The sequence below is a fragment of the Tasmannia lanceolata genome, unplaced genomic scaffold (genome assembly GCF_043159265.1).
Source record: "Tasmannia lanceolata isolate RefF3 unplaced genomic scaffold, GAP_Taslan_0.1 ptg000018l, whole genome shotgun sequence".
Taxonomy (NCBI): domain Eukaryota; kingdom Viridiplantae; phylum Streptophyta; class Magnoliopsida; order Canellales; family Winteraceae; genus Tasmannia; species Tasmannia lanceolata.
In genome coordinates, this window is record NW_027518695.1 from 2,049,366 (window position 1) to 2,074,381 (window position 25,016).

The window sequence follows — 25,016 nt, forward strand, 5'->3', positions numbered from 1 at the left end:
GTATGCACCAATATGAGTTCATCTTACCAGACAGATACAATATGCAAAATTAACAAACAAAAAAACACATTTTGAAGCTTGCAAGGCAGATACTTTCTAGTTGCCTCTACAAACATTACAGAAAAAGGCAACAGTATTTATTTTACAAATCACAGATTAACTTATTAATGCCGGTGTTCTCGAAACTTAAACATTTTCATAAAAACATTTTCAGGTGAGAGAGAGAGAGAGAGCATACGGAGTACAACCATGACTTCACTTGCAGGTAGTTAGTAAGACTGTAGACGCCCTTTTCTCTGCCTTGCCCACTTTGAAGGAGATTACAACCATGCTGGGTTCTTCAAAGGAGTAACTACAGCCTTCACTTGCAGGTAGTTATTAAGGCTGTAGATGCCCTTTTCTCTCCCATTGCCGCTCATCTTGAACCCACCAAAGGGAATCGCAGCATCAAAAACATCAAAACAATTAACCCATATAGTTCCAGCTCTAATTGCGCGAACTAAAGTGTTAGCAGTATCAATATTCTTGGTGAAAACCCCTGCAGCCAGCCCATAGCGTGTAGCATTTGCTCTTCGTATCACTTCATCCATGTCCCTGTCATCAACCACAACATGAACATGAGAAATGGAAAACCCTTTTGACAGAAAATTTATGTGTCTCGACTCTTGGTAGGCTCACTTGAACTTCAAGATGGACTGGACCGGGCCAAAGATCTCATCTTTAGCTATCAGCATGTCATCCTAATTAACATAAGCATTATATTTGATCAGTACTTGTAATAATGATCACCTAATTTTAGTTCGGTTGATTTTTAGAGTGGGGTTTGTGATACCTTGACATCTGAGAACACAGTAGGCTGAATATAGTAGCCTTTGCTGCCGAACCTTTCACCTCCAGATTCAAGGGTGGCCCCACTTTCAATGCCAGATTTTATGTACCTCATGATTTTGTTGAACTGCTCTAAATCAATCTGAATACTCAAAAGGAACACACACCAATATCACTATAAAAATGTTTTGTATAACAGCCACTTAATCACAAAACAAATAAGGATACAAAAGAAAAATGAAGCTCACAACTTCATAGAGATAGACCTTTTTCAGGAAGCCAGGACAAATAACAGATGCATATGATGGTTTTTAGTGGAGCCCACCATATGGCCGGTTTCAAAAGGAAGGTAATTTTCATGACTCGCATAATAGCAGAGTGATTTCCTACCAATTGCAAAAATAGAAAGATTAAAATAATGTGTTTAATCACCTGGGGACCTTGTTCAACACCCTTTCTGAAAGGATCACCAACAACTCGATTCATAGCACGTGCTTTCGATTTTTCTAGAAACTCATCGTACACACTTTCATGTACAAATGTACGAGACCCAGAACAACAACATTGTCCCTGTATATAGCTAAGCCTTAGTTATTGAACAAAATCGTCCTCCAAGATATCCAGCATAATTCTTAAATAGAATTGACGAAGTAGACCTGGTTGAAAAACAGAGCAAAATGTGCAACCTCTACAGCCTGATCAACATCAGCATCCTCACATATAATGAAAGGAGATTTCCCTCCAAGTTCTAATGTCACAGGCTTAAGATTGCTTTTCGCGGCCAATTGAAGTACAATCTTACCAGTATCAGTTGAACCTGTGAAAGCAAGCTACAAATGAAGTAGAAAAAAAAATTAGATAGGCAGAGCAAATAATAAGTTTAACTAGTTGATTTACGCAACTTTGCTACCAAAGAAAAAATTTATTAAAACAGGACATGTACATGTTAGGGAGTGTGACCCACCCGTATTCATTATCTATATGTTTGGGGCATACATTAAGGAAGTTTGTCTTTCTATGAACATTATGTCTACTTAAGGCCAACCGCATTTGCCAAATTCATGATGCAGTTTAAGCCTAGAACTTGAATTGTTACCATCTGCTATAACTGGAGCTACCATTTCCAGTAATTGCTTATGTTGCATTTTTTTATTTTTTTTTTGTTTGGACGGTAACAATTGCTTATGATGCATTCAACCGTTCAAACAAATCAACCAAGCCTATCATTTATTAGCAACCTTCAATTGACTGATCGATTGTCCTAAATAGTTTGTGGCACTCCAAAATAATATCCCTGCATCGTTGGAGAACCAGGTAAACCAAGTTTCTTAGCTAGGTTTCCAAATCCAAGGTCATTAGCCCACCAAGGGTTCATGAAAGCCGTAGCATAGAGGCATAACACAATATAAAGATACAAGAAGAAAAATCTGCATGCAAAAGTCAACTAACCAATGCTTAACAATCAAATTATGAGCTTCTAGATATCAACAGGATTAGTATCATTAGATGTAGTGTTTCAGAATAGAAAAAGAGCAATGCTGTAACCCTGCTTAATATAGTGAGGGAGTCGCTCGGCATTTGCCTGTTACACACAACCCAACCCGCATACAGTACCTGAATAACATATTATGGCCTGACTCAGGGAAAAGGGCACAGATGATTTCTTAATAGCACTGTATACCTGTTTTACAATTTTTACGCCAAATAAATTCCAGGAATGTTGATTCCACATTATGATGACATGGTAAACAGCAGGATTATACAACTACGTTTAGCATGATTCCTAAGTCATTCATCATTATATGCATTTAGATAGCTAAAGCAGAGTAAAAACTGAATCGAAAACATAAAAAGGATAACAATCACATATCCAAGAGAACACTTGTTCCCTGCAAGATCAAGATCGCAAAATTTGGAAAACAAAAAAAAAAAGCATCACTCCAGCACAATACCTTGTCGACATCCATGTGGCTGGCAAGAGCTGCACCGGCAGTTGGACCAAATCCAGGAATCACATTCAGAACACCAGGAGGAAGCCCTGCCTGTCATAGAGAAATGCACATAAGAATGTAATATGGTATTTAACGATAGAAAAATGAGTTATATTTTATTCAACATAAAAAAAAATCATTGAACTTTGACAGAAGGAAATTAAAAAAGCCTAATTTCTTGGAGCTTTTTTAAGCCAGGCTAAAATAGATCATCTATCAGCAAAACAAATGGTAAAACAACAAGGATTTTAAGAATCTGCCAAAATATAGTTTTTTAATAGTTAGATTATTTCTAAGCAGCAGGAACCCATGTTAGTATCTACTTATTGCGCCAAATAAATTTGTTATGTATACACTCGTTCGCCACCCATGTCAGACTGAGAATAGCTGGTCAACTTGTTTTGGAGTAAGAATGCCATCCCCAATTAATTTTGGTTAATTTTCCTGTTGATAAAAAGTATCCAAATTTCCACTATCCAAATTTCCACTATTTTGGTTCAAGTCACGAAAACAGCCTCTCTGCAAAGCAGGGGTAAGGCTGCGCACATCTAGCCCTCCCCAGACCCCACAATGGCGGGAGCCTCATGCACTGGGCCGCACTTGAGGGCTCCTGAGGCAACACATACACTTGGAGCAAGAAGTTGCTTTGACTCTTTTCTTTCATTTTTTCCAAGTTGTCGATGAAGTTCAATCAGAAATCTATCAATAGAATTGGTTGTAAATCCGATTCCAGATGAAATCAATAAATTGGTATTAAGAGAACTAACTAAAATATTATCTTATAGTGAATGTGCTTAGATTTTAATAATACTTGAAGAAGGTGGCCTCACAAAAAATTATTCAACGAAAAGAATACCAAACTTTGAGTTGAGACTAGTGTTTAAAAATGCGGATGCAGGTCAAAATGAGGCCAAGATTAGTCAGCTCGGCACGGACGCAGCCAAGAACATGGTTGATGCGGCTGGGTACTCAGTTGATGTGGTCATAACTTGGGAGAGTCAAAGGAGTTTTTATTGACTCCGCAGAGCAAAACGGAGAACGCGATGGCAAAACGTGGAATGCGGCTGAAGGAAAAGGGAGTAGACTCGGGGGGCTCCAAGATGATGCGGGGGGGTTTTAAAACTATGGTTGAGAGTTGAGACCACTAAACAAGATTAAAGAACCAAAGCGAACCAAACAAGAAGTGCATCACTGAAACAAAACCAAAGGAAACCAATTTAGAAAAGAAAGTGATTTGGAAGCAAACCAAGTAACCATAACTTACCAGATTTAGAAAATGGTGAACCATCAAACCGTTCCATGTATCAGTGAACTATTAACTTTTTTACATAGATTAGCAATTATATATAACCGGGTTCACCACCTCACATATGTTTTAAATAAGTTTAGTTATATATTTATGCATCTAATATCATTATAAATTTATAAAAGTTTCTACTGTAACAATTTTTTCGATAACAAAATATAACAAAAGGGATTTGTCAATGGTATCAGATTTTGGGGCTGTTGTGTTTTATAAATCGAGTCTGTGTCTGACATCGACACAAAGTTTTATTAGTTTTACAGAGTTTTCTTCACTCTATATATCATTCTAGTGGGATTCTTTTGGCCATCAAATTAGTCCAAAGCAACTGGGCCATTGTAGTCTTCTATTCATGTGTTTTCTGCATCAAGGGGCACCATTTAGTGGCACGGTGCACTTGGTTATGACATATATGCAATAACTGAGTAATTACTTGATGTAAAATATTGAACGAGGGAATGGTTGAAGATGCTCATTTAAGCTTGAAGATACTAATGCATGCCTAAACTCAATGAAGAAAACGTAATATTCCAGTGCATAATATATAATTCTTGTCAGATTACTCATACAATATATTCACATTTTATAAGTTAAGATTGCCCTATGTATGTGCACTGGCACTTCCGGGAAAGGTGAAACGCCACACATTGTATCCAAAAACTATATCATGTAAATGCTACCTAAGATATTCAAACTTTGAAAAGGAAAATATCAATTAATCGAGCCCAGATTCAGTTCTGGTAAAAAAGAAAATAGAAGCCTATACCATTAAAAAAAATGGAAAATCGTAGCCATTCCTTAACTCACCTCATGGAATAATTTTGACACATAGAGAGCAGATAAAGGCGTCTGCTCAGCAACTTTCATTACAATAGTATTTCCACATGCTAATGCAGGCCCAACCTTCCAAGCATACATAAGAAGTGGGAAATTCCATGGAATGATCTGCCCAGCAACACCAATTGGTTCATGAAGAACTTGCACATGGTGGGGCCCATCAGCTGGAACGGTAAGTCCATGAATCTTGTCAGCCCAACCTGTGATCAGGAACAGAAGCCTTAGAGTTACATTTGCTTCATCAAATCATGCTGAACAAACATTTATATGGATCAAATAGGAGCGTCTGATGTAATAACATTTTATTTATGTATATAGTTAGAATAGGAGCAAGTGATGTAATATCATTTGATTTATCTCACCAGCATAATATCGCATTAAACGTGCAAACATTGGAATTTCAACCAAAGCAGCCTGTTCATAAGGTTTCCCATTATCCCAAGTCTCAATTGCTGCAATTTCATCGTTGTGCTTTTCAAGCAAATCGGCAAAGCGATAAAGAATACGTGATCGTTCCTGGACAAGGGAATTTGCAGGCATTAAGGTATGTCAGCAAAATTAAAATGGAAGTACCAATCACATACTACCCAATATTGAACCACATTAATGTCTAAGGAACAAACACAAATTAGGATTATTACATATGGGCTCATCCTTGGCCATGGACCCTCATCAAATGCCTTGCGAGCAGCAGAGACAGCTCGGTTAATATCTTCTGCGTCGCCTTCAGCAACATGAGCAATTACATCTTCTGTCCTAGGGTCCAAGGTTGGAAAGGTTTTTCCTGAGGCCAAAAAAATTGTCAATAACAGTTCCACTTACACGCATTAGTGGAAGGAATTGAGTATTCAGATGCTTCACTGGCAAAAGGAAACAATCAAAAATTCATTATGGGTTGAAGGATAGAAAAGCCACCTAACGCTGAATCCACAAACTGCCCATTGATTAGCAGTTGGGTATAGTTTACTTGAACAGGTGGCGTAATAGGCTCTTCAGCTGCAACTGCAGTGCCGAACTGACAGATGCCTTTGGCCCAGCTAGAATTACGGCCTGAACATACATTTTATGACACAAATTGAATTCAATAAAAATCTATACTAATATTACCATATTAACAAATGATATGCATGGCCAAAAGAATTGGAACATTATGGGAACTCTGAATGGAAGGCCTTCAGGTAGTTGAAATATTTCAAACATACAAACCAGGGTAAGGTTAACTGAAAATTGAATATATCATAAGCGTTTAATTTAAAACAAGGAATTTGCTAGGGAACATTGCAGAGAGGCATTTCGCGGCTGGCAGCTGCATGTGAGAGAAGCGACACAGGCTCACTTTCCAGCAGATTTTGTCATATCCATTTAATTCACCTGAGGTGACTGCTCCCTCATGCAACATCCAGCCGCGAAATGCCTTTCTGCAATGGTCCTTAGCAAATCCTTGAAAACAAAAACGGATGGGAAAGAGAGAGAAAAAACAGATTAATTCTGACATACTAAATTACAGAATATTTACATGATTGTATGCATGACAAATCCTCAAATGATGGAAGAGTCCATGAATCTGCCAATGAAACATGACAGTGGTTCTGAGAACATAAAGAGATTTTTCTGTATTACAAAATAGCCACTCCCTTATTTTTATGGAATTAAGCCAGTTATTTATTTATTTATCTGTTTTATGTGATGATCAAGCCCTGGCGCAACGGTAGGTTGCTCCATTGTGACCTGGTGGTCAAGTCACGGAAACAGCCTCTCTGCAAAGCAGGCGTAAGGCTGCGTACATTTAGCCCTCCCCAGACCCCGCAATGGCAGGACCTCATGCACTGGGCCGCCCTTTTTTTTATGTGATGATGAAGTCATGTAACTTTCAAAGTCAAGTTACACAATTCAAGGGAATTACTGCCTATAGTGTCATTATGTCAAATTACAGTAAATTTTCTCAATGTGATTCATACTTTTTCCATCTTCATTTCGAATATTACAATCTTCGTGACTTTTCTATTTTTATTTTTTTATTTCCAGAGAAATGATCTCAAGTTGTCAATTTGGTAAGTTTTCTCATCAGACACCTGATGTGAGACAGCAATAAGCAACCTAAATTTCATCACTTTCCAAGGAATTTCCAAATCCTTTCTATCTCTTCCACCTACAATTTCAAAAGAAACCTACTTTTAACCATTTAAAGGGAGAAAAGAAACAGGAATAACATGTTTCCATCAGGGGTAGGTTGTGAGTAGGAAGCAACCCCGAATTAACTGGGAAACTTCTTGAGCAGTGGGGGTGCAACTCGGGCGGGTTCAACCCGAGAAAAAGTCAGGTTGGGTTGAGTTCATGTCGGGTTCGGGTTCGGGTTGAGGGCTTGGGCAACCTGACCCGAGTTCAACCAGACATTTTTAATATTTTTTTACTTTTTAAGCTTAAAATCTCGGGTTGGGTCTGGTCGGGTTGAACTCGGGTCGGGTCGGGTCTGGTTGAGTAAGTGGTTGCTCGGGTCGGGTTCGGGTTGGCCTCAACCCGACCCGAGTTGCACCCCTATAATGAGCAGCCCTCACTTTGTAAGGAGATACAGAAATTGGAGCAGGGGAAACAGAACAAGAGAACAGATGGAAGAGAACACGGATAGAAGAATCGAGATGTTTATGCTCTGAGAAGTCACTTACAGAATGAACCAAGACATGTGATTTCCCTTCCACACATACACACACCAGAGATGTAGAATCAATAATTAAATAAATAAATAAAATTCACCCAATCAATCTGCTCTAAATAGTTAAAAAATCTTAACCATTTTCAGTATCATTGATGATAAATTTAACTATATGAATCAAAAACTCAAACCCAAAATTTCACAATCACGACGATTCTTAAGTTCTGTAACCATTCAATCACACAGGAATTCTAGATCTTCACAATGACGAGACCGTGAAATTCAGAAACCAGATATGCTAATCCAACAACAACTTCTAGATCTTGACCATCACAATAAACCACAAGGAATCAGATCACTCAAACCAGAATAAACAATAACAGATTAAAGAAAATAAAATAGAATTTAGATAAATAAATGGAAAAAGAATCCATCACGAGATCGTCCAACAAGTACATATTTATTAAAAAAAAGAACATGCAAAACGTTAGATAACTCAATCCAGAATATACAATAACAGATAAAAGAAAAGAAAAACAGAAAAATTTGTCTAAACTGGAAAAAAAAAAATCCATAACACGAATCAAAGAGATCGTCAATCAAATACTTATATAGTAAAAACAGAACATGCAAGACGAATCCATAAAATCAAAGGGATGATAATAAAAGAAGTAGAAAACAATCACCTTGATCTACTAGTCTAGAAGCAGAGAAAGATCGAGAGATGAGAGACGAGAGTCTTCGAGTTGCCATGATCGGAAAAACTCGAGCTTTTTTTTTAAGGAGTTTTAGAAGAGAAAGAGAAAAACATAGAACATCTAACTTAAGCAGCCATGGCCATAAAAGATCGAGCTTTTTTTCAATGAAGTAGAGAGAGATCTCGAAAATCACTCTGGATCCTCCCTCTTTTCTAGGGTTTTAATGCAAGAGAGTTGAATCTCTTTTACCAGAAAAAGATAAGACCGAGAAGCAGAGAGGATTTGGGTGGAGTGGCAAAAGAAAGAATATAAAAGTCGAGGAAGGGGAAGAAACGCATGGACAGCCAACAAAAGAGAAATAAAATAATACTATACAGGATTTGCTAGCGAATTTCTCGAAATTGCATTTCGCCGATGATTTTTGCATGAGAGGACAGCCATACAGGCTCATTTTGCAGTAGATATTGTCTTATTAATTAATTCATCAAAGGTGGCTGTTCTATAGTTGAGAAGTCAGCCGCGAAATGCAGAAATTCCCTACCAAATGTCTGTATGGAGTATCTTTTTGGACAGATAATTTTAAATGGGGACAGCTACAGCCATTAACACATTTTGGTAATGGCAATGATAAATTCGCACACCCTGTAGGATAATTCGCACCCTGTAAACTTCAAAAAGGTTAAAGTCTGCCACATAATTCACTTTCAAGTGGTGCGAATTATCATATAGTGGGTGCGAATTTATCATCGCTCTTTGGTAAAGGCACATTTCACTTTCTTTTACACTGTTTAATTAGCTTTGGAACAATTACCAATGGGGAAAAAATTAGGCAGAATTATCAACATGACCCATGCTTTTCAGAAATTATCAACGAGGGATAAAAGAGGTCTTGTAAGTAAAAGCTGGACGAAAATGCCCTTTGGCATTTGCAACAAGTTTTCACCTTGTTTTTTCCTTCTTCCCTCTTCTTTTACTTTTCCATTTTCACCTTTTTGATTTTTTACCCTACTAGTCATCTTCCTCCTTGTTCAGCCATCATTGTCACTGGCAAGTCTTTAAAACTTGAAAGTTGAGTTCTTACCATCTATCTCTCTGTATCTAGGTTTCTTTTTTCTTTTTTTTTTTGGGCTTTGACTATTTTTCATTCCTCTGTTTATGATTTATCTTGTTTAGGGTTTAAGCGGTTTGTATTTTAAGGTTTGTTTTAGAGATAATGCATGTATGGCTTCACTCACTTTTTGAAAGACAAGTGGTTGTATAGGAAAAATTTGATGTAATACATGAATGGATGGCTACGCATTTTTTTGTTGTAATTAATTTTTTTGTAATACACGAATTGGGATGTAATATATGAAGCACATTTAATGAATACAACATCCATTTCTCTTGTTATTTCTATCATGAGCAGAATTGTAATGCCATTAGAAGATTTGCTATAGACACGTTTTCGTAGCAGAAGGGGTTTATCAACTCTCTCGAAGGGAGTTAGCAACTCTAGAAAGTAGGGTTACCAATTTCCAAATGGGCTTATCAAGTGCCTGAAAATTAGCCGAGGGTACTGGAGTTTTGGAAGGGGGCTTTCAAGTCTCTGGGATTGGGGTTATCTAGTATCAAAAATGGGGTTATCAATTTTCGAATGGGTTTATCAAGTCCCTAAAAATTGGCCGAGGGTACTGGAGTTTTGGAAGGGGGTTTTCAAGTCTCTGGGATTGAGGTTATCTAGTATAAAAAATGGGGTTAACAATTTCCAAACGGGCATATCAAGTCCCTGAAAATTGGCCGAGGGTACTGGAGTTTTGGAAGGGGGTTTTCAAGTCTTTGGGATTGGAGTTATCTAGTATCAAAATGGGGTTACCAATTTCCGAACGGGCTTATCAAGTCCTTGAAAATTGGCCGAGTGTACTGGAGTTTGGTAAGGGGGTTTTCAAGTATCTGGGATTGGGGTTATCTAGTATCAAAATAGGGTTACCAATTTCCGAATTGACTTATCAAGTCCCTAAAAATTGGCCGAGGGTATTGAAGTTTTGGAAGGGGGTTTTCAAGTCTCTGGGATTGGGGTTATCCAGTATCAAAATGGGGTTACCAATTTTGGAATGGGCTTATCAAGTCCCTTATGAACACGTTTTTACTTCCAGCTTTTTTTTACTCTTTCATTCTCACAGTTTTTTGTCTTTCTACCCTACGATTCATCTTCCTCGCCTGCCATTGAAAGGGAGAAGGAGAAATGCAAAACCCTAAAACAAATGAAAAACAAAACCTAGATACAAAAATATAGATGCGAATGAACTCACGTTTCAAGTTTTCGAGACTTCCCAGTGACAATGGTGGCTGAATGAATGAGGAAGATGACTGGTAGGGGTAAAAAAACAAAGTTGAAAATGAAAGAGTTAAAAAAAGAGGAAAAGTAGAGAAAAGAGGGAAAAGTGGAAAAGCAAAATGTGAAGCCTAAGGAAAGGGCATTTTCGTATTTGTATGTACCCCCGCTGGCAATTTTTCCTTTAATTCAAACTCATATAGTTTTTCATTTTTGTTAAGAATCAAGAGAAATAAAAATAGAATGCATATTCTAATGCTTTTATTCTAGTAATCCAAAGGCACCCTAAAGATAGTGCAGATATCAATCTAAAAAATATCTAGATATTTTTACGCCCCTTTTTTGGATGACATTATGACAAACAGTAAACTAACGTCCCAATCTATCAAATACATGCATATGACAATTTCATGTTTTTGTCTCATCTTATTTAGAAAAATAATCCTACGATAGCGTAGATATGTGTTGTAAATAACGAAACACCAGCATTTAATTACACCTCGATGTCAATTTCAGTAAACTAACACCAACATTTCCAGGAATTTTTTCATTCATTTGCCCATCAAATTATTCCAAAATCCAAAGAACTTAACTGGGTCTGAAGATCTAGACCGTCCATAAGCGGAGTTATCTCATCTATTTTAAGGCTGATAGTATGAAATTCAAATGATTAGATGATCGAGGCCGTTTGATCTGTGGCATTTGAATCAAGCGATTAATAGTGGAAGTGGTTAGATATCCTTGTTCATGAGGCAAAGGTCCGAAAAATGGGTGGTTTCGTGACTTAGCACGACTGTAATGAAAGTCATATTTTGGATTGTCGTGACTAGTTTTTGTACCATTGTACATATCAGTCCTTATCCGATATTTTGGGCAGTTTTTGTACCATTTTGCATATCAGTTCTTATCCGATATTTTTGGGCACACATTTCTCCGCCAAAATAAATAGAAAAAAGTCAAAACAAATCAGTCAATAAATACTGCTTCTTCTCAATCCTATCCACCGTAAAATTTCAAGTGAAATTCACTTTGTTTTTAGCATGCATGTCCACTAAAGGGATTTTGCAAGTCATTGGCTCATGCTATATGTGCCTCCGCCCCTGATCCATATGGTGGGTGTCCAACTTTCACTTATAATTGGAAGACCTCGGTTAATGAGTCAAGAAATCTTACGAGGATCGAGCAATGAAGTTAGTCTCCAAAAAAAACCAGATTGATCAAAGTGGGTTTCATATGTATTGTAGGGTAGTCTCTACGCAAATTTGTTGAAGTTAGTCTCCAATAATTATTTTTTAAACTCTCTGGCTCTGTTTCTTCGGACATGAAAGGGAGGCGAAATAAATTTTACGCATATTTTACATCAAAAGAAAACGGAGCCTTTACAACAAAGAGGTGACAGATTAATAATTGTAGCAATATTTTAATGGTCATTGTATAAACAAAGTAGATAATTTTTTGAAAATTTCACCAAAAACATCACCTGTTGTTTAAAGATAAGGTTCATTGTAACAGCTATGGATAAGGTCAGAGTTGATGAGGGAAGTCAAATCCTTGGAAATTTTTTTTTAAAATGTAAGTAAGATCCATATAGAACCATAGATCAATTGGGACTATACATCCAGTGGGCTCCACCTTGGATTGCCAATGGCGTAAAATCTTGCAAGTTTGACAATTGGAGCGTAAAAACAAATTTTTTAGCACAGCTAGGGAATATTTGGCAACCACGGAGAAAAAGAAGTTTACCACGACATTTTTTTACCTAACGTAGGAAAAAGCCAAAGAGGTGGGTGAGAGAGAGAGAGAGAGAGAGAGAGAGAGAGAGAGATGGCCATATGGGTGGAAATGGAAAAATAAAATCTCTCTCTCACACGAACTTATCCATGGTGTATTACTCCAGATGAACGGTCCAGATCTTCCAATCATTTAACAACCAAGATGGGTTTGATGATAGGAGACCAACCAAGATGGGTTTGATGATAAGAACCTGAAAAGTGGGAAAAATGGTTGCTTATTAAGCTTTCGTTTTGGTACATAGCCTTCAAATATATTGGGTGTTAATTAAGTTTTCCAAGGAAAAGGTATAAAGAGAAGGACGTTCCAATTAGGAAGTGGGCCCAACTTGCTTTTGGCAATGACGAATAATCATTCCCAACTTTCATATTCAATCATTTCATCTATAACTTTAATAAAATAAATAAATAGCTAATTTAATTTAATTTAATTTAATTTTAGATGGAATAACTAATAAAACCATCAGATCATGCGGAGATGCCCCATTCGTGGGGAACACCATTCTCTTCGTGTTGTTTCTTGCTTGGTGCTAGAATGATATGGGAACCCCTTTTGTGTCTGTGTCTGTGTGTCTATCATTAGGTAAAAGAAATTCTCTTTTTGGTTATTATTACAAGGGTGCTGGATTGATGTTGGCACCCAAATGGATTTGGGTGTGCATCATTGCAAGTTCTCATCAACGATTATCAGAGCCCCTTTTGTCCATTCTCATCAAGGTTCCAAATTGATATGGGCACCCACATGGGTTTGGGTTTTGGAAGTTCTTATAACTATTCTTGCAAGGGGCTATAATTTTTTTATCCCATCTCTTTGTTTTATGAATTTATGTTCGTGAGAATACATTAGGCTAGTGAAGCCTCTTTTACTTGGATACAAATGCAGTGACCATTTATCTCCAACAACTGTAAAACCTTAATTATCTCTTTTGATTTGGAGTAGGATCTATCTTATGATCTCCTTGGAATGTTTTAGTTTGATTCAACGAGTGTTCTGGCTGTTGTGAATAAAATGTGATGAATGTCAATTGTTCTTTAATTTTGTTTCTTATGTGTGTGGTTGTGATCTTAATTTGAAATGAGTTCTACGATGAGAGAGTTATGAACATTGAAGGAAAAGGCACACAAGGTCTCTCACTCTGAGACAAGAGAAGAAGGAGACTGTCCGTTTCGCTTCTCTTTAGAATCTTGGCTTTTAAGTAAGAAATCCAGATTTTAGAAATCTCTCCCCCGTCCTGAGATTTCTAAAACCTAGAAACATGGGATGATCTCCTACTCTCTTGCTGAAGAAAAGAAGGGCAAGAAATCAGAAAATGACGGCTGGTCTCCTTCTCTCGTCCCCCCCCCCCCCCCCCCACCCCCCCCCATCTACGATTTTGAGGAAATCCAAGATTCTAAAATCACTTATCCAAAAGGGCCCCTTAATGAAAAGATTTTCAGTTTAGCCAAACACGCCCAATTATTTATTGATTAATGAGTGGAACTGATTTGATCCTTCAAATTTATAATTGAAATTTGAGATTAGTAGCTTTATAATATTAATATTAATAAAAAAAACCAGTTAAACAGCATACAGAACTCATTCCAAGATATATAATTTTAATCAAAAAACAGATAAATCTGTTCCAAGATGCAGTTTTGAAAGAAATGGAAAGCGACGTAAATTTCCACCTCATTTTCTTTATCACTACCTAAAAAATAATTGCACTTCCACTCACCTTTGCGTCTTTTCCTGAAACAGTTGAGGGAAAGATAAACACTAGTGTTGGATATGCCCGGAAAGATGGTGGAAATATCATTTCCCTTTTGGGTAAATTTTGTTTTGCTGAAGAAACTTGAGTCACAATGGGCTGCTTGGTGACTCTCTATTTTCTTAAAATGCACAAGTGTCACAGCAGATATATCCAAAATGGGAGTGCAGTGTCTATGATGTTATCTGACACAGTTTGTTTGACTAAGAGAGCTTGACATCAAGAGATGGACTGCTCCTTTACCCCAAGTTTGGGGTGCAATTTGATTGGAATGTTGCTGTAACTTGTGTTTAAACTAGAGGTCTAATTAGATCATAAATTTACACACAAATGGGACCCTCATTCCACTTAGATTGGTAGATGCCCATCTGCATAGCCCAATAATCTCGCAGTCGAACAATCCATTCAAACGGAAAGTGGATATAACAAAGCATAGAGTTAGAAAATTTATACATCAGAATGTATGTAGGTTGTTGACATTTAAATCCCTGTCTCACAATTCACTTGCATATTCAATGACTCCATCAGCAATTGTTCAGGATCATAAAAATGAGAAGTTATGAAACCAAGTGGACTAGTCTGACAAGGAGTAACAAAAGCATGGTGCTGAGTGGTTAAGGCCTCTTGATCTTTGAGAATGTCCCTATTTCCGAGAAGTAGGTACTCTGAGTTCCACTACCAAGCTGGTTCGCAAGCGCCTGTGGATTTGTGAGTTCTATTCCCTACACAATAGACGACAGTCACATGTCATTGACAAAAACCAGTAAGACTATAGCACAGATTGACGAATCAAAACAAGCAATCAATAAGACTTCATATGATGTCATGATAGAATTTCATTAAGCAAAAGCCAAAAATATACACTCATGGATTCGCCACAAAAAGGATATAAACGGTCATATTGATGGAGTACTTAAATACAAATCATGCTTTACCACCATGTTGACCAACCTATAAGGAGAGCTGATATAGCCTCCCAGCTCGTAGCCTCCCAGGACTAGAAGGAAACAGAGATAGTTTGAAATACAAAATTCAATATTTAAAATCACATCCATAAGTGAGGCATACAACCATAAAAATACTCTCAAGCCCTCTGTCCATTTCCTACTAGGCCTCCTATTTCTAACCAAATTCAACTCCTAAATTAAGACAACTGGTAGCTGAAATCATTCTAAGGAGAAGCCCCTACAATAAGAAGAAGAAGAAAAATGTAAACCAAAATCAAATGAAATTCAGGAAAATGTCCATAAATAAAAATGGAAGGGATTGCAGAGTGTGAACAGAAACTGATCACAATAGGGTCTTATGCTAACGTCAAGATGAGGTAAAGAACCTCTCCCTTTTGGTGATGGAAAATAAAACTTCCATAGAAACAAAGAAAAGAAAACAAGTTACAAAGGGGCAGAGATTGCCCCACCTACGGGGGAATCCCAAACAAATCCTCTTAGCGACAGTGTTCAACCTAATTAGTGCAAAGAATGATATAGGTAAAAAGAAAAGATTTTTTAAAAAATGAAAAATGAAAAAAAAAACTCTCATCAATGGTTGCTGCTAATCTCCAATGGTCCAGAGAGATCTTCTTGGTCTAAAAAAGGCTTAGAAGAGAGCCTCCACAAGGAGATTTCCATCAAGAGCTTTAACCCGATAGTAGAGCACATGCATCTGCTTCCTTAGACTCCTTCCTACCAATCAGGCCAGAAAAATAAAGCACTACATACATCCCCTGTGAGGCACCTAAACACAACACCAATACCTGTTGGATCCAGGTTGCCAAGAGATGTGCCATCGAGAACTCGAGATTAAAGGTAAGGATGTTAGGGGGTGGAGGGGCCATCTAGTTTTCTTCTTCACCTTCCCAAATCTATCCAACATAATATCATCCCATCTCCGATGAAGGCCTTGGATTGAGTACCCCTTAAAACTCCCTCGCAATGGCCCATGGGAATATGAGAATTTTAATCTCACAGACCAATCGGCCAAATGAGTCATCTTCATCCTCAAAAGTTTTTCTATTCCTTTCAATCCAAACGACCCAAGCAACCGCAAATGGGGTTAAGAGCCAAAAAAACAGCTTGTCTGCCCATGGTCACAACAATACCAACCCTCCACCAAAGCCAAAAAATGACCAAATGAAGATGCACATAATACCAAGAGAGCAGCACAACGCTCACACAGGGAGCACAACCCTCAGTTAATTTGTTGATTCCAGATTGTAGAGGTCTAAGGAACTATTAATTTCAATTTGTGATAATGAATCAAAGGACATAACCCCATGAATAACTGTCTATAGATGGAGCTATTCGTTATTGCACTCCTTAAAATATGTTAATTTCCTTCAATTAGAAATTGCATTAATAAAAAAAAACCTTCCCTATAATGACTTTCAAAGTTTAACAGCAAATTCAGTAAGCCCCCACATAGGTAGTTTAAGTGGAATATCATAATATACAGTGTAATACGTAAAGAAACAATGAAGGTAGTCATCTAGATACCCACCAGTAAATATAATTCAAAAAAATCTAGATACCCACCTGTACAGGTGTAAATGCCAAACTTGAAGTCAATCCCGAGGTAGCACCACTGCTTCCGTATTGCTTTTCCTTGAACCTGAAATATTCCAGATTGATTAAAAAGGTCAGGTAGCTTATTAAGTAATATAGGAACATGGGAGTTACAAATAACTTAAACAGCTTAAATGGACCAAAAAAATCCAACTTTGACCATTTGAAGCATTAAGTAAATTATTTGAGCTCCTTGTGTTGCAAAAAAAGTAAAAGTGATAAGAAATTGCAGTATACAAGGGGAACAGAGGAATCAGGGAAGTAGAGGGAAATGCCTACTTTTTGGCAACTTTTGCAGCAAGTTTGCTCTGACCAACTGATACACGCAGTTTCCCGTTTCCAGCCTGACCGAGCATACCATAACCCTCACCCAACCCATCACCTGTGACATGGATGATAATAAGAATAAACAGAAAGTGTTGTCACCAGATGCAAGAACAAAGTTTCCATTTTTCCAGACTAATTCAATTTTATTTTTTTATTTTTTTTCGAATGGTAACAGATTTCATTGAATAAAGGGAAGACTGAGAAAGTCCGCCTGAAAATATAGAGAGATTACAAATAAAGGAAAACTAACAAGACAAGCCTACAACCCAAACATGAACATAGAGGTCAATCAAGGTGGCAAGAAATCAAACAACACTAAATTCTGCTTATGTACGCCCTCCTAGCTAGTTTGTCAGCAATCCCATTTGCAGATCTCCTCACATGCACAAAAGTGAGAAAACAAAATCTAATTATTCCGATCCTTTGATTCCTATCCAAGAAAATCCAGGCTTGACAAGAAAGCCTCTAACTTTAAGCTGAAAGCCAAATTCTATCCCCAACTTCCAACCAAGAAATTCCAATGAAATACCAAACTTCAAGCTCGATCAACCGGGGGGGGGGGGGAGGGAAACAACTCTCAGATCCACTGCTTTCCTTCAATACTACAGAAACAAAAGTTGGAGATAACCGACGCGAAATCCAGCAGACCTCAACTCCTTGCGGGGCCTTATAGCTCCAAACTTCCCTAGCAGGAGACGGCACGCCTGGCCAATCAAATGATTATAAAAGGAGATAACCAACAAACTTCGTGTTGAAGCCCATCTCCAAATTCTCATATTCATTCCTTAGTCTTTTTTTTCTTTGGAATGGTGGGAGATTGCCGAGAGAGAGAGAGAGAGAGAGAGAGAGAGAGAGAGAGAGAGAGAGATCCTTGTCTTCTAACATAGACGGAATTGATTTTAGAGGAGGAGAAAAATATTCAAATATACCTCCCGATTGAAAAATTGCCAGTGAAATCTAACGTTCCAATCAAGCTTCTCATTAATTCTACAAAAAGAATCGCCATACTAATTTCCATTCCAGCGGCCATGCTAAATAACCCGAGAAAATCCATATTCAAAGGTCTATAGTTGCATCTTTCATCAATCCAAAATCCACTCTACTCCCTCTTGCAGACTCTAAATTGTATCCCTCCTGGAACAGGAGCCTATACTTTATGATATCACGCGAGATTGCGGATCCTTTGACCCTGAAGTCATCCAATGAATCACAGCCCCAAAGTTGGATCCATATTTAGGTTGTTTATAGTGTCATCGTCGACCCCCCCAAGCATCAGTAGACAGGGCCACAATTGTCATTTGGCATGTCGTCTTCCTCCCCAGATGTGTCAAGAGCTAAGTTATAAATTCCGTTTCGTTCGCCGTTTCGTTTTGGCTATCGGAACGGAACGTTTCGGTGTTTCGTTCGGCATTTCGTTCGAAACTTTTTGTTCCACTATAACGAGGGAAATTATTTTTTAATAGTAAAAATTATGAAAAAAAAAATCCAAAAAAATCAGAAGTTGTGATAAAAATAGAAAAAACAATAAATTGAACAAAATATGTAGAGATCCAACATTTACTTAAAGGAAAATCACTATAAGCTGAAATGCCTGTGTTGACCAGCATGTTGACCAGTGCCTGATAAGATGAAAAAATTTTAGAGACCAAATTATGAGACTTTTTTTACTGGACTTTTGGGATTTAATAGTGTTTGGACATGATAGATTTTATGAATTTTTAAAATTAGAAAAATACCCCATCGTTTGGAAGTTAGGATTTTGACCCAACCCATTTTTATCGAATTTTGTACTGGAAAGTTGACTTTTTATCCGTCTTGAAACTATTTTTAATAGATCCAAATGGGGGTATTCCCTTATTTACATGTAAATCTTAAGTAAATGGACAATAAAAATAGTAAAGACATTTACTTAAATGACTGAATGGCCGAAATTCCGACCGGAACGGAATATATGGCCATTCCGTTCCGGATTCCGGCCCGGAACCGGAATTCCAGTCCATTCCGGCCGGAACGGAACGGAATTTATAACTTAGGTCAAGAGTAAATACATCATGTGAGCAAAAAGTGATCACTCGCCTAGAACACAAATCATAAATCTCATCAATTAATCTAGCCAATCTCCACACACATGTGATATCTCCATGTGCCCAAGATATCACCTTAGAAGAATTTCCCTCCACTCCTAAACTCCAATTCATTTGATTAGGGAAAATCGACAAAGTGGAATGAAGAGCTCTGACCTTGGCCTCGGATGAATCAGTATGACCAATCAGACTGGAGAAGATCACATTCCCCCTCCGTCACGAGAAACTCCACCAACAACCAGTGCTCCCACTTGCACTTCAAATCATGGAAGTGATCAAACAGGCAATTTCCATATGATTCATCTCTTTCCTTCTCTGACACTACCCTTTCCACTCCTTTGCCTTCTCTCGCAGATCGACATCATTGTCTCTTCATTGCTCGCCATCAATGGTCACCAACATTGTCTCTCCATTGCTGCTTGTTGGCACAACCAGGGTAAGTAAGATCCCCCTCGATTGTCGTAGGTGGAAGTGCCTAAGTTTTTTGGGTGGAAAAACCAGCCCCCTAATTTTTAGATGGAGGTGGAAGTGCCTAATTTTTCGGGTGGCAAAAGCGGCACCTAATTTTTAGATACTCCTTAATTTACTTGAGTGCTAATTCATTGCATGGTTTTAAATTTCCCCGAAAAGACCGAAATGTTCACATTTCCATCCCTGCCACAAAGAAATCTACATGAATTCTTTCCACGTCATTATTTCCCTAAAATTTAGACCGAAACTCCAAAAATTCTCAAAATACAACCGAAATTCTACTGAAATGGATGGAACGACAAAAATGGAAAGATGTTCTGATTTACATTTCATTTCGTTAGAGAATGATATTTAGTAGGTAACATCATTGAATTGCAAGCAAAGTAACTGTATCTTATGCATGAGATTTCAGATCGACATGTGACCAATAATACCTCGTAACTCTATGTGGTATTGACATAGAGTTGGGGTCCTTAGAGGGAGATTGGTCATTGTACTTTCTTATACTTCATTATATTGTACTTCTTTATTGACCTTACTGTTCCAGACATGAGTAGCAACGCATGTCACTAGGTGTTTGATGTGATTAAGCCATTATGGATGGCTTTCTTGCTCATGTGATGATTTCTAAGTATGTATTTGTGATTATTCTAGCATTTCCCAATGTTTCATCATAAAATTTCATCATTTACATATGCTTTCATACATTTCCGTAATTTTACAAGATTTCAAACCGAAATTTCCTCCAAAACCAAAATGTTCTTGTTTACGCACCGACCGAAACCGAGAATTGCATGCGAAATATGGAGTACGTACTATGTATACATATTCATATGAATTACACATAAAATGGGGTATGTATTGCGTGACAGCACATGTCACTAGGTGTCTGATGTATTATGGACGGTGGTCTTGCTTATGTGATGGTTTCTAAGAGTGTTTGCGTTTATTCTAGCATTTCCTAAAGTTTCATCTTAAAATTTTCTCATTTGCATATGCTTCCATACTGTTCCATGATTTTACAGAACTTCCACCAAATTTTCCAAATGAAACCAAAACATTTCTGTATCTGGGTGACCCAAACTGAAATCGAAGACAAAATTTAAAACCTTGGTTCATTGAGGGGCCAAAGCACAACTGGGGCATGAGTGACACTCATTAGCATCCCCAATTGTTTCTCTAATGTGGGATTCCAAACCTTGGCCCTTAGTACCAATCGTTGAGAGCAGTACCAAATCGATTGGCATTGTTCTTTAGTAGAATTCTACAATCTTCAGATAAAAGAAAAAAAAGGTAACCGACAACAATGTTGTGCATGCAAGCCACGACATATCCATATGGAGTTTAAATTCCAACTCAAAACTTATACTTACCCAAAGAACTCTCTTCTGGCACTCCAAATTGCATTCGGTTGGCCAACTTTCTCATATCTGTTATGGCATACCTGAAAGTGCAAAGTTAAATTAGCACATGAAAGAATCCCATGAAAGAAATAACTAAATTTGCATAACCCAGTAAAATTGGAAGTTGTTTCACCTTTCCTTCTGCTTCCGCAGCCTACGACCTCCCCTCTTCTTTTTAGGCTCCGAATCTGGAACAGGAAGCGGTTTTGGTTGCTTTGCAGGAGGTGGCTCTTGCCACTTTTCAATCTTTTTACGGATCTCTTCTCGCAAGTCCCTTCCAGTCTTCCCAGTCGGATCCCCTCTTATAGAATCCACTCGTGCGGCAAGCGTTGATTTTGCAGCCAATAGTCGACATGCTCGCATCTTCAAAGAAGGAGGTGTGCTTTGGAATATCTCAGTTTGCTCGATGTAGCCTACACGGAATTGAGAGGTTGCGGTAGAAAACCCGGCTAGGTTCTTCTTCTTTGCACCTAAAAGTTGAACATTGCAAGCCGGCATCTTAGCTAGGGCTGATAGGCCGCCAGCTGTCCCCATCAGTTTTGCGGCAACTGCAGTTCCAACAATAGCAGAAAGATTTGGTGCAATATATCCCATTCTACTCTCTACAAAATCAAGGACCTTCTTTTTTGATAGATCAAGAGTGAGAGCTCGATCACACGCATCAATTGTCTTTCTAAGATTCTCCTCTGGAAGTGGCTTACCGCTCGTAGTTGATGCTGTAACAGAAACTACCATGATAATAGCTGATGGTAAAAGCCCTTCCAAGTCAACAAGGGTTAAATCCACTTCATTTCCAATTTTCTTTACAACTCGGGCATAATCAATTGGGTGATGTACAAGGGATTCAAGCTCAGGAAACTTCAGCCGATAATTGTCACGGATGAAGTTGTGAATAATAACAATTTCATTTTCAATATCAACCGACAAAGCATTACAGTCAACTATTAGCTGATATTCAGGATCATCCTCCAAAACCATCCCATGTTTTGACATATCTGACCCCTTCTGAAGTGCATCTTCAACTTTCTGAAAAAAAAAAAAAAAAAACCCAATCCCATCCATAGAAAGAAGTATGTGAGATTTAGAAGTCGCGAAGCAAGAAAAAAATTATGCTAATGTGTAGTTCCCGTAATGTTATTATGTAAATTAGACGAGCTCAAATTGAATTAAAAATAAAAAGAAAGGGCATAATAAATAGCCAAACAATATGTTTGTGCGCGTGGTGGGTGGGGAGTGGGAGTAAAGATATTACAAGAAAACTCACCAAAAAAATGGAGAAAGAATAAACCAAATGTAAATGCAGCCACTCATAAATGAATTAAGTATACAAAAAGAAACCTATGATGCATATTTCAAGCAAGAAAATATGAAAACCAAACTATCCAAAGGTTTTGATACCTACCTGCATGATGTCAATATAGCGCTGTGTCTTCTGCAATTTTGAAACACTATCCAGATCATCATAATTAAGAGCTTCAATATCAGCCATGTCACCATCAACATCTTCTTCCATGTCTTCAATATCCTCATCCCCATCATCCTAAGAAAGAATAATTCCTTGTGAGAAAATGTCAGTGACCATTGAAAACAATAAAAGATACAAACAAAATTACTCCAGGAAATATTAAAAAGAAAGTTGAAAAAAAAGAGTGGAGTTATAACCCTTATGAACAAGTTTCTATAACAAATAGCGCACTCCCTGGGCTGGAAAATATCACGATACATAAATAAGATATGAATACTCACAAGAAGATGGGCTTCATTGTCAGATAAATCATCGAGGTCTGCCAAGAAGGAATCAGCAAGGGTGGCCTGGAAAGAAACGATAATGAAGAAAAGTCAGCATTAGAAATGTATGGTTCAGTATACGCGAAATATCATATTTACATTTTTTTTTTAAAAGAAAAAGCAACGACATTAATGAGTAATGACAAAACAAAAAAATGAAATTGGGATTTGGGAAACATAGAAACTTTGAATAAAAGATGTACAGTAACCTAGAGAAATAAAGTGGGAAAATAAAATGCCTTAAACTAACCATTTTCTATCTTCCAATGACAGCGTCGTAAAGTCCAGAAGTTAATTAGACCAAACAGGATATCTGCATGAACAAACTATCAAGCAGTCAAGTTATTAGTGAATTTCATCTTGACAGGTGCAGCAGCAATCTCATGCCCCACACCCAATAAATTGCTTGTTTCCATATTTAGGGTAAGTAGGTACTTTCGTTCGAATCACAATTTGAGCGAAATTTCTGGTTTTTTTAGATTGCAAGACTAATATAGGAAAAACCCGTATATAGGGTATGTAGGTACTTTCATTTGAATCACAATTTGAGTGAAATTTGGGGTGTTTTAAGATTGCAAGACTAATCAAGGAAAAACCCAAACTGCACCCAAATCGCCACTGATGTGAACACAACAAATCGCAAGATTGGAAATTACATTAATCAAATACAGAAAATTATGAGATTTTACTCTCCAGTATTCGATTTAAGCAGAAAGAAGCAATCCCATAATCTCTAAATTATTGTCATTGTTTTTTTTTAATGTAAATACGATATTTCGTGTATACTGAACAGAGTTTTCAGGATATACATTACATTCAAATAGGAAGAATTTCCGTCAAAAAAAAATCCTTTCAATCAAGGTAGCCTGCTATCTCTGAACCCTAAAACCCATAATCCCTGAATTGAATTTTCGTCGAAAAATCACTTTCAATATAAGGTTACCCGCTTTTGCTGAACCCTAAAACCCATATAATCCCTGAATTTCTCGTGAAGCGAAATTGAATAACGGAAAGATGACAAATAGGGTTTAGAACAAATAAAAAGTTAAATGATCTTACGTACAGTCAAGATAGAGATTGAGGTCTTCGTATTCTTCGTCTCTTATGGATAGAGAGGGAGAGAGCTTCTGCTACCACCTATTTTCTTTCTTTGGTTCGATTCGATTCGAATGAGAGAGAGAGAGAAAGTTTTTTTTAGGGCGGTTGAGGAGAGGTGGTGCGAATTATCCTAAAGAGGGTGCGAATTTATCTTTTCCCACTGTTTTTTGGGAGAAATAGTATGGAGAACGGCCTCGTACGCACGTGCAGCCCAAAAATACAGTGGGCCCACTTTATTTGGGTGATCCAAACCATTCATTTGTTGGGCCAAGACTTAGATAGGTTGTGCCCAGAAAATCTTCTCCATGGGATGATCATAATCCTCCGTGTAGGTTTCTATACTGAGGTTATGATCATCCCATAGAGAAGATTTTCAGGGCATACCCTATCTAAGTAGAGCCCAAAGAATGAATGGTTTGGATCACACAAAAATGTGGACCCCACTGTATTTTTGGGCTCCAAGAAAAATTGTTTCTTGATGGACCAACACCAGTTGCACTACCATGTTTGATGATTGCACTAACTTTCTTTTTTATTTAAACAGCTGTCAATGGTTATTAGCAGCCAATTAAAAAACAAATTTGAGTTATCAAAAGCATGGTTTAAAATTTCAGTTTCGGTAACCATTTCGGACCCCACCGAAAACCGAAATTTCGGTCCGAAATTTTGTAATTTGGTTCGAAATTCTGTACCGAAATTTTGTAATACTTTTTTTTTAATAAATAATGGCATTTAATCGAAATTTCAGACCGAAATTTGGTAAATGGCGGTAAATGGCGAAAAATGGAATTATCACTCTCTACGCACCTCAAGTAATATTGGTTACAAAACTATTTTGGACTACTTGGATTCCCATTGCAAAAATTATGGAAATTACTTCTTTCTTGAAAAGAATGCCCATTTTTCTTTAAAAAAAATATGGGTCTAATGTAGTTGTAATTTCCCTAAAGGCTCTGTTCACTTCTTTTTCCTGGTGCGAAAACAGCCTTTTTTTTCCCTGACAAGACCTTGACAAGATAGAATTTCTGTGTTCACTTCTTTTCCGGGGAAAACTATTATCAGATGTGGAATTTCTTATTTAAAGGCTAAAAATGACGTGAAAATTGACTTTTTCCATGTTGCTTG

The 25,016-nt window shown here is 37.5% G+C and overlaps 2 protein-coding genes across 5 annotated transcripts; both read right to left on the reverse strand.

Annotated features, from left to right (window-relative positions):
- Nucleotides 1-49: 49 nt before the first annotated feature.
- LOC143851929 (benzaldehyde dehydrogenase, mitochondrial-like) lies at nt 50-8,626 on the reverse strand. The gene is made up of 11 exons (XM_077361441.1): nt 8,296-8,626; nt 5,875-6,009; nt 5,601-5,743; nt 5,322-5,475; nt 4,930-5,159; nt 2,781-2,870; nt 1,485-1,658; nt 1,261-1,398; nt 833-970; nt 679-740; nt 50-594 (listed from the first exon to the last, which is right to left on the reverse strand). Exons 1-11 carry the CDS (start codon nt 8,360-8,362, stop codon nt 321-323), a joined length of 1,605 nt encoding a protein of 534 aa, XP_077217556.1. The 5' UTR covers nt 8,363-8,626; the 3' UTR covers nt 50-320.
- Nucleotides 8,627-14,545: 5,919 nt separating this feature from the next.
- Nucleotides 14,546-24,024, reverse strand: EMB1220 (pre-mRNA processing ribonucleoprotein binding region-containing protein). Of its 4 annotated transcripts, none has more exons than XM_077359199.1 (9): nt 23,857-24,024; nt 23,044-23,119; nt 22,752-22,817; nt 22,408-22,545; nt 21,139-22,031; nt 20,976-21,046; nt 17,000-17,102; nt 16,691-16,766; nt 14,546-14,881 (listed from the first exon to the last, which is right to left on the reverse strand). In XM_077359199.1, the coding sequence occupies exons 2-9, from the start codon at nt 23,044-23,046 to the stop codon at nt 14,774-14,776; spliced, it is 1,458 nt and encodes a 485-aa protein (XP_077215314.1). In that variant the 5' UTR covers nt 23,047-23,119; nt 23,857-24,024; the 3' UTR covers nt 14,546-14,773. The 4 variants fall into 4 exon arrangements, with proteins under 4 accessions (XP_077215314.1, XP_077215315.1, XP_077215316.1 ...); XM_077359200.1 differs by having other exon boundaries at nt 23,044-23,106; nt 23,853-24,024; XM_077359201.1 differs by having other exon boundaries at nt 23,853-24,024.
- Between the last annotated feature and the right edge of the window lie 992 nt (nt 24,025-25,016).